Source organism: Lepisosteus oculatus, chromosome 10 (genome assembly GCF_040954835.1).
Source record: "Lepisosteus oculatus isolate fLepOcu1 chromosome 10, fLepOcu1.hap2, whole genome shotgun sequence".
In the NCBI taxonomy this organism is placed as follows: domain Eukaryota; kingdom Metazoa; phylum Chordata; class Actinopteri; order Semionotiformes; family Lepisosteidae; genus Lepisosteus; species Lepisosteus oculatus.
The window spans coordinates 29,287,856-29,301,076 of record NC_090705.1 but is presented as its reverse complement, the minus strand read 5'-3'; the positions used below and the strand labels follow the sequence as shown (position 1 = coordinate 29,301,076).

Genomic DNA, 13,221 nt, shown 5'->3' with positions numbered 1-13,221 from the left:
AAAGAAAGTTACATTTAGTGTTTAAAGAGATTTAAAGACAGTGAATGAGCACAGCATTGTGGGTTGTAATACAGCAACATTTCTGATCATGTTTTCAGCACATTGAAATTCCATTGACTGTAACTAGTTTTTATTTAATGTATATTGCATTTCTTTTAGATCTTGAGAGCATTTTGTGGATTTAAAAGTTTATGGTGCATTTAAATATTTTTTTTTACTTTTTTGATTTTGTGTGTATGAAATAGCACCATGAATTCATGTGCCAAAATCCTCAAACATGATATAAAGATCTTGAACTGCAAATTCAAACTGCTTAGGTCTATGGTTCGTTAAGTAAGATGTTCGTAAGTGGATGATACGTACAGTATTATGAACGTAAGAGCATGAGAATGGTTCCAAAAGGAAGGAAGCCATTCGGAGGTTCATCTAACCCATTCGATACTTAGTAGCTTATTTCTTCCAGCCATTTGCTGTGTAAAAGCATGTGCCTAAAAGATATAAGGCAGCAGGGGATAATGCATCTCCATTGACTTTTAAAGGCACTGAAATATACAAATTAATTTTTTTAGAATCAGAGCTGTTTGTGCAATTGTTTAAGGGTAACAGCACAGCTAGTGACATTCTCAGATGAAGATGACGCATCTGTAAATGATAGGATAAATGACTAGAAAAATTATCGTCCAAATTTGAATTTGCGTTTTTACAGGGAGTGTTTGCTTAAATGCTTCCTTAAAAAGTACCTATTTATTCACAACTTGTTTTGTAATAGATGGCTGACCAAGAAAATACCCGCAGATACCTGTTAGAACAGTTGTTTGCACAGGAAAATTATTTTTAGAAAGTTGATGTTCAAACAAGTTAAAATCCTTAATGAAGCATTGAAGTTATTCTACATCTAGTATTTTATTAATTAAATGATCAAGGAAACATAAAGTGCAGTGCCATTAAAGACAGAAGTTTTTCCTGTTTTGGGTCTGTGAATAATAGTATATTATTGTATAATAGTGTTTTATCCACCTGCTCTTCCTCCTCATATGAAATATTATATACATTTATAGTGCTAATGGGCATGCTTTTACAAGATCTCAATGCTGTTTCAAATCAAATCAAAGTTTATTTATCAAATGCACAACAATACAGCGTGCAGCAGTAGTTGCTGGCAATGAAATATCTTTTATTATAGTAAAGATAACCTTCTGACGCTATTACATGTAATATTAGTGATATTACATGCATTGTTATGTTGTTTGAAACACCTTGTATTTTGTTCCAGTGCCTCAAAATTTAGTATTTTAGTTTAATTACATATTTCTTTGCCTTGGGAATATGCAATGTGACCATTCTTTGGTGATTTGTACTGACTCAATCAGTGCTTCATTATCACTTTTGTCTGTTCAGCTTAACCTTGACATCTGATAGCTAGTAAGGCATAAATAGTTACATTCTTAACTCTGTTGTGGCAAGTAAATAAATAAGATTTTTTTAATGTAGTTCCTGGCTTCATGAAATCTAAACTCAGTGTCACTTTGGAGATGAAAGCTTGACTCTTTTATTTTTGATAATTCATGTTATGCAACCCCACTTGCTTAATGAACGCCTGTAAACTTGCACTGCTGTGCGGGGGTAGTTTGGAGCCAAGGAGTTTTTTTTTCTTCATCAAGTAAATGTTGATGGCTGCAGTAGCAACAAAACACAGTATCCTGTTACGTGTACTCACCTATGTAGTTTGCTTTGTGGCAAAAGTCTGACTCCAGACACAGCTCTTATCTTGTTCCAAATCTGTAATCACTCTGGGTTTGGATTGTTGCCAGCAATACCAACTGAATGGTTGCAAAACTGCAGCAGTATGAAGGTACCTCCCGCAGTTACATGTTTCAGGTGCATCATATATTAAATGAAGTTCTGCCTGCCACAGAGCTATGAATTTCACCACTGATGTATATAAATATACCAGAAAGCTGCCAGTGTAGGCAGTTCCAGCTTAATTTGCACATGTCGCATCTGTACAGAGACCAGCACTAATCAAAAATCGCAATTATAGTAATGATGAAAAAAGAATTTTCTTTCATATTGGTTGCCAATTTTTATTTTAGTAATCGGTTCATTCACATGTACAGTGTTCAAATGGAAAAATGTTCTTAGTTACTTGTTTTTTTCAATGTTACATTAAGATACATTTAATATATGGAGATATAAAATTTTAGTGCCAAAAAATGTATGTGGGTTTTCTTCTAGAAGCTCCAGTTTCCTTTCATCAAAGACATGCTGGCTAGCTAAAATCTGCAATAGACTGTCTAGGGTTTAGTTCCTCCTTTTAGCCTGTGCTTCTGGAGAAGGATCCAGTTTGCTGCGACCCTTTCCAAGAGTAAGCAATTCTGTGATGATGGATGAATGGTATCTTAGCTGAGCGGTTTATTACAAGTATTGTCTATCATATGTGCCGCATGTGGCCAGGAGACAGCAGCTCCAGCCATAGCTGCTAATATCAGCTAATGGGAATAGGAATCATGCACTTGGGAGACAGTTTAGCGCACTCGGTCAGACCTAGCCAGCATGTCTTTTGACTGTGGGAGGAATGTCAGAAAACGCCCACTTGGCCAGAGGGGGAACATGGAAGTTCTACACAGAACTGACCTTGAGGACACAAGAGCTGTGAGACAGCAGCTCTAACTGCTACACCATTGTGCCATCCAAAATAATGTATGATTAGGCTGTTTTCATGTTCAAGAGTAAAGAGTTGTGTCATAAAAAAGTCTAAAACATTTTTGAAGATTATACACATGTCCTGCTTTGTTTTCTCCCCTCGTGTTATATAGAGCTAGTGCCAAAGCAGCTCCGCTCAACATTAACAAAGTGTCAAGCAGCCTGTTGAGCTTTGGCCGGAAGTTAATCGCCCCTGCCATCTCAGTCAGCGCAAGCACCGTCTCTCCCATTAATAGTGATGTGAGCACTGTGGCAGCTCCGACTGTAACTCGTTCCATGGTCGAATCCTCACAAATCCAACAACAACCACAGCAACAGGCTCAGCACCACAGGCTGCTGAAGTCTGAAAGCATGCCCGTGCATCTCAGCAAAGGTGAGTGTCTACGTCAGTGCACAGCTGTGGAAGTAATGCATTACTAATTCCAAACGTTCACATAATTAATCTTTTAGAAAACATATTTCTTACTAAAAAGACCTGATTTTTGGTGGAAATATGAATATTTTCTTGCAATCCATTTTCTGTCACTACACTGAAGCCAATTTTTTTTCTTCTACAATTATTTACTTCTCTTTATGGGAATTATGCTTTAAGCAGTTTCAAGTGTTTTTTTTTCATTTTTAAAACTAAATGATATCGATACACAATCTCTACCTTTCTAATGATTTTATATGACCTCAAAAAGACAACACATAGAAAGAAGTTCTCTTTGAAAGCTATCGTTTAGATAGTTTAGACATTTTTTATGCTTGCTTAATCTTATGCTGGAGACAAAAAGGAGGATTGCAATCAAAGCAATACGGCTCTTAGAAATACTTTTCTGGTGGTGGTATATTGAAATTTAAACAATAGTTTTTTTGTAGCCTTAGAATTTAATGGATACTCCAACCTAGAAGATTATTTCAGTTCCTTTTTGTAGCAAATGTTCAATATACACACCAAAATGTACATCATTACATTGTACAATATCCACTCACCCTTTAATGACCAGGTTATTAAATATATTAATTTAATAGAAATTAAATATGAATAGCCAACTGAATATTTAAAGCACATTTACGACGTTGACACTATACAGTTACAATGATGATGACCTAATGCCCTTCTTAATGTCAGTCAAAACAAATGAAACTATATTGTTTACATTTATGAAGTAAGACATCACCTAGGACCAAAACCCTTGTTTGTGGGATTTACATTTTTAAAAAAAGTATACAGTAAAACTGGTATATTGGGAAAGAAAAGGCTAGTAATTCTTTTTTTTTCCTTCTTTTTCCTATTAAAAACAAGTTTCTTTTGTTTGTTAGATGTAGTTACAGGTGGCGGTGCTCAGGTCTCTATTCCTGTCCAGACTGTAACTGACATCCAAGGTAAAGCTGCCATGGCAACTCTTGGCCTTCCCTGACCGCAGCACTGCCATTTGTTTGTTCATGCATTGTGTTGGTTGTAACTTCACTATCTCATTTCATTATGTCAAATCCATGCAGACCCAGACTGAATCCACCAGAGGGTGGTATTGTATAAGGTGCTTTGAATAGTCAACGCTTTAGACTAAGAAAATGTAAAAACTGTTCTCTGTTTTCTTGGAATGGCCAGTAATCTTCATAGATAAAATCCTTGGAGGCATGTGTGGAAAAAATGCTATACAGAAAAAAAGAATTTAATGTTCCTATGAAGTTCCGTTATTGGATAAATCTGTTCTATAATTAAGATGATCAATAATGTGGCGGTCTAATGTTTTGTTAATGTTGGAAACATAGCAAAAGTAGTAAAGAATAAGGCTGGTTCATCTACAGTATGTGTGCTCGCTTTCTTGCTTTTAGAAGCAACCATCTTTTCCAAATTCTTCATGAATCGCATTCTGCACTGCCATGGACTTGTCAGATTGTCAGAAAGGGGATGGCAGACACTAACCTGTAATCTAATGATGAGTAATATTCCAAAGTTACACATTATCTTAAGGTCTCCAAATCATGAGTGACTCACTAGATCCTGAACAACTAGATTGACTGAAGTATTTAAATAGTCAGTTAATCTAAAAAACACTGATTTTTGAAGTGTTCTCCTTGAAAATAATGTGTCTTCCTTTGTCACTATGATTTTTTTGTATCTTGTCCGAGTCAGGGCTGTAAACAACTACTATTCTGTCCTTAATCTACCTAAAGTATTTAAATCTAATAGGACATGCAGAGGATATTCCTTGATTACCCAAAAATGACATTCAGAAAGAACATCAGGTAAACACTTGTATTATTCTTTGTTTTGGCTTGTTCTTTCAAAAAATTGTTGACATGGGTGGCAATTGATTGGAGATGTTACCTGAATTTGATCAGTCAAAGCAAGAATTGAGATCTGTTCTGTTTATCCTTATAAAAGAGTGGACTACCTTGGATATAGATTATTCATATCAGTGGGATCTTTCTAGATGGGTCTCTTGATTTCATTACAGGAAATGTGATTTATGTCAGCCTCAGCTTGGCACTGATAGTGAGTGTCATCTGCTGTGTGTTCAGGGACATTACTTGACAAAATACAAACTGTTCAATTATGCACTCACTGTGTTAGAGAATAGTCCAATCTATGAATTAAATAAGTAATTCTAGTCACTGGCTCTGTTTAGCACTGGCATACACCTACCTTAAGATAAAATGAAGATATTTTATGATGTTTTTAATGGTGATACTTTAAATGATAAAGCCCATAGCAGTTGAAAACTAAACAGCCAAACATGAATTTGTCTTTTCAAAATGTGTCTTTTCTGATTAGATGATTTTGTGCAGGTACTGTAGATCAGTTCATTATAGTTTTAAATTTCTAATTAATATTACGTTTACTTTACGTTTAGATAAAACAAAATATCACTCAGCCTTAATTCCTAGATCTTTCTAGGAGTTCTTTTTCCTAGATTCCAAGGTTATATTTAAAGGTGATTCTGAAGATTAAATCTGAAGAGAGAGTACAATGTTAAGCCTTTGTCTAATTTTTCAGGGTTTTTCAGGAATATCTGAACAGAATTTTCTTTACAAATACTTTTAGTGTAATAATATAATGTTTTCATCATTGGAGACATATTGTATATGAGTTTTCCATTGTTCCTTACAATTGTATTTGAACTTTGTTACATTCATTCTGATGTATTGAAAGTTAACACTTTCAGCAACAGTTAAATATTTAGTGCAAGGAGTAAATTCTGCACGAATAACTATTTTTGAAAGCTATTGTGGTTGTCCTGTTGGTACAAGGTTTATAACGTGAAGTGCCCTGATATGATTTGCCAGAAGCATTACAATGTAGAAAGCCAACATATGCAGTTTGATGTAATGGCTTACCAGCATGTCTGAGCAGAGCCCTACCATATCAAAATTACCCCTTCATCATATCCCCTACAATTGTGATATTCTCAACTGTTGACACAAAGCTTCTGTGTTCCTGGTACAAGTATCAGCCCAAGGTTAAGCTTCTTGAAATGGCTGTTGCTTCTAGAGACTGCCGTAATTATGTCTGCTACATTTTGTGCTTGTTGTCATACTGTATGCAAATTACATTTTGGGTCTTTGAAACCTACTTGTTTTATATGGCAGAGCTTTGTCAAATGAAGAAAGCTTGTATTACTGCCAACTACATCCTATATACAGATGCAGCATAATGCACCATACAGCAAAGAAACATGATGTATTATACAGCATGGTAACACCCAAAACCTTTTGTTTTTGTATTTTTTCAAATAATCTGATGCAGGACCACACTACTTTGTAAAACTGCCAGGTGGTGCAGTGAACATGTATGTGTAACATAATGTACAATAAACATGATTTTATCGTATTATTAAATATTATTTTCATGATAAAAATTAAATGTGTTTTAACCCATTATTGCTTTCCTGAGCTAGGCTTACTGCACAGTAACACTAATAGTGATTTATTTAATTGAATATAGTATACGGAATTATTAGTATTTGTTTATAAATAGTAATGACAAAACATTAGTTTAAGTATCGATTTAAAAATCTATTATATATAGTGTCTTTTAAAAATTAAAGCAAATACCTTAAAAAAGAAGTCAGTAGTTTTGAATGACTCAGAGAATGATTTACAGTTGCATACTGTAACCACTTCAGTGTGAGACAGTGACTCAGTGGTAGAATTCTGGGCTGTCATATGAAACACCTGGGTTTGAATCCCAATCAGTGCCTAGTTCAATAGGAATAACCCTTCTACATTAATTAAATTTAATATGTATAAAATATTGACATTTATGTATCACAGTATGTTAAATATTAAATTAATATTAAAAATAAAAGATATGCTGTTTAAAAAAACTAAGATTACTCAATAAAATACTTTATTGTTGTACTCTGTTGTGAACGCAACATTTTTTTCAGGTTTACATATGCATTAAAATAATCTATACTTTCTTAATTCTAATTTAAGTAAAAAGTAATTAGAAAGCAGAATTTTCTTTTATACTGTACTTCGATCAGAAAATACTGCATTGTGCATTGTGCCACTGTAGTGGCTTTAAAACCATTCAGTATAAGATAAGATCACATTATTGGCCATATACAATTTCTTGCATTAGGAATTCATCTTTTTCGCATACCCCAGCTTGCTCTCCATGAGACACAGACACACAGACAGGGAGAGAAGCTTGGAGTCAGAGCGCAGGGTCAGCCATTGTACAGCGCTCCTGGAGCAGTTGGGGTTAAGGGCCTTGCTCAGGGGCTCAATGGAGTAGGATTCCTCTGCCACGGGATTTGAATTGGCAACCTTCCAGCCACAGGCACAGATCCTTAGCCACAGTGCCACCACTCCACCCTTTTTTGTTTTGTTTTTTTTTTAGAAACCGCACACAGTATAAGATCAAATGAACAGTACAGTAAAAAACAATACAGATTACTGCTGTAGTGGAGTTGGAAAAAAGGTACTTCATCACAGAAACCAAACCAGCACAAACGCTTCTTTCCACAGCACAAATGGAGTACATTGTTAATACTACATGAAATAAATTCCTTAAACTAAATATTTCCTGTTGCTTTTTATCGTTTTCTGCATCTGTTTTGAATTTTAGCCCGTTATTCTTAACAAAACTGTTTTATCTTGGTAACATTTAAGGACTATGAATTTGAGTCCTGCACCAAAATTTTTCCTTGAATGCTTGTGGCCTCATCTCTAATAAATTAACTCATTTTAGTAGAGGTTTAGCAGAAGCAGCATTCAGCATTTTAGATAAGAAAAACCTGTTGATAAATTCTTCCAATTAACAGTCTAGTCAAGTAACAACAACCAATCTAATACATTTAAGGATTTATGACGGATTACTAGATAAAGGCTGGGATTGAGGCTTTGTTCAGTTTTTCTGTTGCATTCTATAGTGTCTTGGTCAAAGCTCGACTAAGTTAGGAACAGTATCTAAGGAGAGGTGAGGCCATGGATAGCTCAATAGTAGTTCTCTCACTTTCATGGTTTATATTGCATTCAAAATAGATAGTGTAAAATCTTTCAGATTTAACTTCTTCTCAGTGTAGCAAATGTGTAAATAATAATAATAAATATAATTGCTTATACTAATATAACGCTTATATAATATAACACTCCACTCAAAGGGCTTTACAGGTAATGGGGACTCCCCTCCACCACAACCAATGTGCAGCTTCCACCTGGATGATGCAACGGCAGCCATAGTGTGCCAGAACACTCACCACACATCAGCTATCAGTGGGGAGGAGAACAGAGTAGCCAATTTACAGATGGGGATTATTAGGAGGCCATGATTGGTAAGGGACAATGAGAAATTTGGCCAGGACACCGGGGTTACACCCCAACTCTTTTCAAGAAATGCCCTGGGATTTTTAATGACCACAGAGAGTCAGGACTTCGGTTTTACGTCTCATCCGAAGAACGGCACCTTTTTACAGTATAGTATCCCCATCACTATACTGAGGCATTAAAACCCACATGGGCCGCGGGGTGAGCGCCCCCTGCTGGCCCCACTAACACCTCTTCCAACAGCAACCTTAGTGAATGAGGTCTCCCATTCAGGTACTAACCTGACTCACACCTGCTTAGCTTCAGTGGGTTGCCAGTTCTGAGTTGCAAGGTGATATAGCTGCTGGCCATATTATGGCCAAATACTGCCATAGGGGGATTAAAGAAAACTTGCTATACAAGTCATTTGACCTCCAGAGAGTAAGCAAGCAGCTCTATTACCCTGCAGCTCATAACTGGCAACCTACTGAAGCTAAGCAGGTGTGAGCCTAGCCAGTACCTGGTCTGGGAGATCACTGACCTCATGGAATCTTTCACTGCAGGACAGAACACAGAGAGTGTCTCATGAGATCCATCTATCCATTTTCTAATTGCTTTATCCAATACAGGGTCACGTAGGTGACTGTATTGTGATTCACACACCCACATGGTCATAACAACTTGCTCTGCACAAGAGCTGTCAGTAGAGGGGTTAATAATGCTGTACCCACATTTGCCAAAATTGAGCAAATCATTTTGCCATTTTTTACCCTCATGAAGTTCATTTTGTAGAAAAGGCAAAAAACGGAGCTAGGAACTGTAGATTGTTTTAGTCATGGATTTGGAAATAAACGTGATAACACATATCAACCAAGTAGAAAACACCTCACTAATCATACAGTAGGACTGTCGGGGCGGTGCAGTGGCTCTGTGGCTAAGGATTTGCGCCTGTTGATGGAAGGTTGGCGGTTCGTATTCCATGGCAGTCAGAGGAATCCTACTCCACTGGGCTCCCAAACAAGGCCCTTAACCGCAACTGCTCCAGGGGCGCCATATAAATGGCTGACCCTGCGCTCTGACCCCAACTTTCTCTCATCTATGTGTCTCATGGAGAGCAAGTTGGGGTATGTGAAAAAACAAATTCCTAATACTATGTATGCCATGTATGCAGATTTGTAAATAAGAAATTCAGTTCCTAACTTGAATTAGATAGAGAGTTTGTGGCAAATCTTGAAAACAGCTGTCCATCAATGATTCCCAAACAACTTGACAGACCCTGAGCATATCTGCAAATTAGAATGGGAGTAAATTGCACCATCCAATTGTGAGAAGTCTGCAGTAACTAAAAGATGCTGCAACCACTTAGGGGGTGAATACTTATGGATTCACAGATTTTAGTGTTCTAAATTTCCTTTGCAGTTTTGCAGACATTTCATTTCCTTTGCACATAGAATGCTCAGTTGGAGCATTTGTGTTGTTATTAAAAATATTGACTTTAAAAAATGTGTATACTGTACATAATATGCAATTCAACATAATGGGGCAACATTGTTTAAGGGTTGAGTTTATAGCTGTTTAAATGGGAGCAAAATAAGTCATAAGGAAAATCTATCATTTTAACCTGTGGAGAAGTCAAAATAAATTATTAATAAAAAATAAGAATGTAGTGTAATGGCCATTCTTACTGTCTTTTTATGCGTTATTATATTAATTATATTAATTAATATATTCATATTATATTATTGCTTCTTTCCTCACAGAATAGTAGTCTTAAAATTTCAAATATTTTATGTATTTCATACAGAAACTTAATCGACATAATATTAGGATCCAATAATTATCTTTTTTTTACTTTTTCTTCAGGAAAGATTTGGTGAATCTTGTACAATATAACACTTTGTTAAAGTTTTGTTTTCCCACAGCTTAAATGTTGTGTTCATAAATCTTTAGAGTAGTCTATGACTTGGGTGTAAAAAGCAGTTACAAGCAAATTGAGAGAAAAAAACCAATAGCTTTCTACAGTATAGGAAAGGATTTAATGTTTATCACAATGCTTCAGCATCTTTGTAAATTTGTGTGTTTTTACACTCTTTAAGGTCAAAGCTCCAAGAATGTCAGCTCATCTCCAAGCATTGAGAGTCTTCCTGGGGGACGAGACCATACTGCTTCACCTCCCTTGTCAGCTACAAAAAAGGATTCTTTCTTTAATATCTCCCGTTCTCGCTCACATAGCAAAACCATGGGCAAAAAGGATTCTGTAAGTTGGATCAAAAGTGCTGTATTTTTCTTGTCTCTACTCCTGACCAGAGAAAACATTTGACCTTTTTCTAGGCTGCTAATAGTTGATTGGAAATATTAATGTCTTACTAAATGCAAAGCTATTTTATAGCACTAAGTGAAAGTCTCATTAATACTCGTATTCGGATAGTACTAAACATGTGTGATGGAAGAAGAAGCTGTTTATGGTGTTAACGTAACAGTTTTACCTCTTAGTTTGTGTGCTGAGAAAATTACTACAGTATGTACAATTCCAAGACAGATATGGGTAGGAGAAACATATTATCATTAATTTATTCTTGGCCTTTATTTAACAACTACCAAGTATTAAAATAACTTATTACTTTTAAATTAAAGAAGTTTTCACAATATTCCTGAAGTTGAATATTGTTAGTAGTTATAAATTTAGATACATGCCATGTGATTGTTATTATGATTATTTTTCCAGTTAATTCAGCATTTATTAGCCAGATAATAAAATGAATAACTTTAAACTTGAGGACAATAATCATGACTTTCCTTCTAAAGCCTCATTCTGTCTTTTCTGATTATATACAGTATTCACAATCAGAAAACTCAATCCACTTCATTGATTAACAGATTTGTAATGAAACAAGTAAAGGTTTATTCCATACTGAAGGCTCACGAAAAAGGCTTCACAGCCAAAACGTTGAGTCTCTTTTCTCCTCTTTTCAGCATGGAATAAACCTTTACTTGTTCCTTTGCAGCCAATGCATGCTGACGCAGATACCTACTTGAACTACTGTACTTTAGATTTGTAATGATATTTGTGGGACTACAATCACATGCAAGCCTCCCAAAGTAGTGGTCCTGGGAGAAGTGGTCCTTAGGTCCTGATGTTCATTGAGTGAATGACAACATGTGTTATTCATTCTTTGTATTATTATCTGTAAAACAAATCAAAAGCTTAATTTATTCCAGCTGAGGAACATTGCACGCACCCATCTCATTAGTATCACCTTACTCTTGAGTTTAATTAAGATAGAAATGTAAAATCTTGTGGTAATGAATATATAACTGTTCAAGTCGTTCGTTGTATTTTATTCCTTTATATTTTTAGATACTGTAAAAAATAAGGGTTTTGCTAAGTATTCTTTATATTTCTTTAATGAGATACTTGAAGATCAAAGACTGCAACTAAAATAATATCAAGGCACTCTTAAGCCTATCATAGCATGATTATTAATAAATGCATGTTAATAGTGTCATGTTGAAAATAAGTTTGTTAGTTTTTAATGTTTCCTAAAGATCATAGTGAAGGTTGAGGAATGAAACTGTGTAATGTATTTGAAAAGAGAACAAGAAGCTCTTTTTTAGATTAAATGTTGTATAAGATTAATAAGATCCTTTGGTCCTTTAGCTGCTATCACCAAACATGCCGGAGAAACTGAATGGCATCTGTACCTTTTTCCCACAAGACTATTTTCTATAACTTGATTACCTAAATTGCAAACAGTATTCTAAATGAGGCCTTAGTGCAGCCTACAATTTTGACATAATATCCCATGATTTAAATTCTTTACTTTTAACTGTACTGTATATCCTATCACTTTGTTTGTCTTTTTGTTGGCTTCCACACGTTCCTCACATAAACACTTTTTTCATAAATAGCATGTTCTAGTTCAGTGTTACAACCCCAAGTGTCTAGGGGTAAAGGGGCGTAACATTTAGGATGGATTTGGATGCAGGTAGGTTTCTGGTTAGGGACTTAGGAAGCGTGACAACAAGTTTGGAGCAAAAGTGATTTATTTTAAAGTGAATAAGTAGCTGGTATGTAAACAGGACACAAACACACAGGGAAAAGGAACTTGAGCGATGCCAAAGGAAAGAAAATAAGGAAAATGGAGCTGGCTAGTAAAATGAGGGGAAGCTGACCTAACTTCCAAAAACAAAAACCCGCAACACTTGGTCTTTGGCATCTTCTAACGTCTTACCTAACCTTCACTACCCAAAACCATACAAGACAAAAGGCACTCACCCGTCCTAAACTAGTGTTTCTAATACAAAGACCAACTACGTGTCCAGAATATATCCGACAACTTTAACTAATCCTTTACACAAAAGTTCACAAAAATGTACAAGTGAACTACAAATACAAATAAGAGTAATCAAGAGTAGACACTAGGAATTGGGTACAAAAGAGCACAGAGGTTGATTTAACACGTTTGGGCAAGGTAATGGTGAAATACAGGATAATACAAACAAACGAAAGTACAAGAAGACGAAACAAATCCGAAGCAATACGGAAATACGTACAAAGTGAAACGAACGAAAACGAAGAGAAGCGAAGCCAAAGCAAATTGAAAGCGAAAAGAAATCCAGCTGAGCCGAGCAGAACCGATGACAAGCTATAGGCCCCCTCATTCAGAAAACCTCCAAGTTAAATACTGAAGAAGTTTAGTTCTGATTGGTCGAGAAGCTGATTGATGATGATGTTATATGGAATGGTCCATCATTACAATCGTCCCTGAATACACG

General features: G+C 35.7%; 1 protein-coding gene across 7 annotated transcripts in view; it reads left to right on the top strand.

Moving 5' to 3' along the window:
- Nucleotides 1-13,221, top strand: part of tbc1d5 (TBC1 domain family, member 5) — a 212,981-nt gene that overhangs the window by 177,864 nt on the left and 21,896 nt on the right. For all 7 annotated transcript variants that reach the window (XM_015357494.2, XM_015357495.2, XM_069195066.1 and 4 more), the window contains 3 exons: nt 2,817-3,076; nt 4,009-4,071; nt 10,542-10,702. In XM_015357494.2, the coding sequence (XP_015212980.2) occupies nt 2,817-3,076; nt 4,009-4,071; nt 10,542-10,702 (484 nt within the window). The remainder of the gene's footprint in view (nt 1-2,816; nt 3,077-4,008; nt 4,072-10,541; nt 10,703-13,221) is intronic.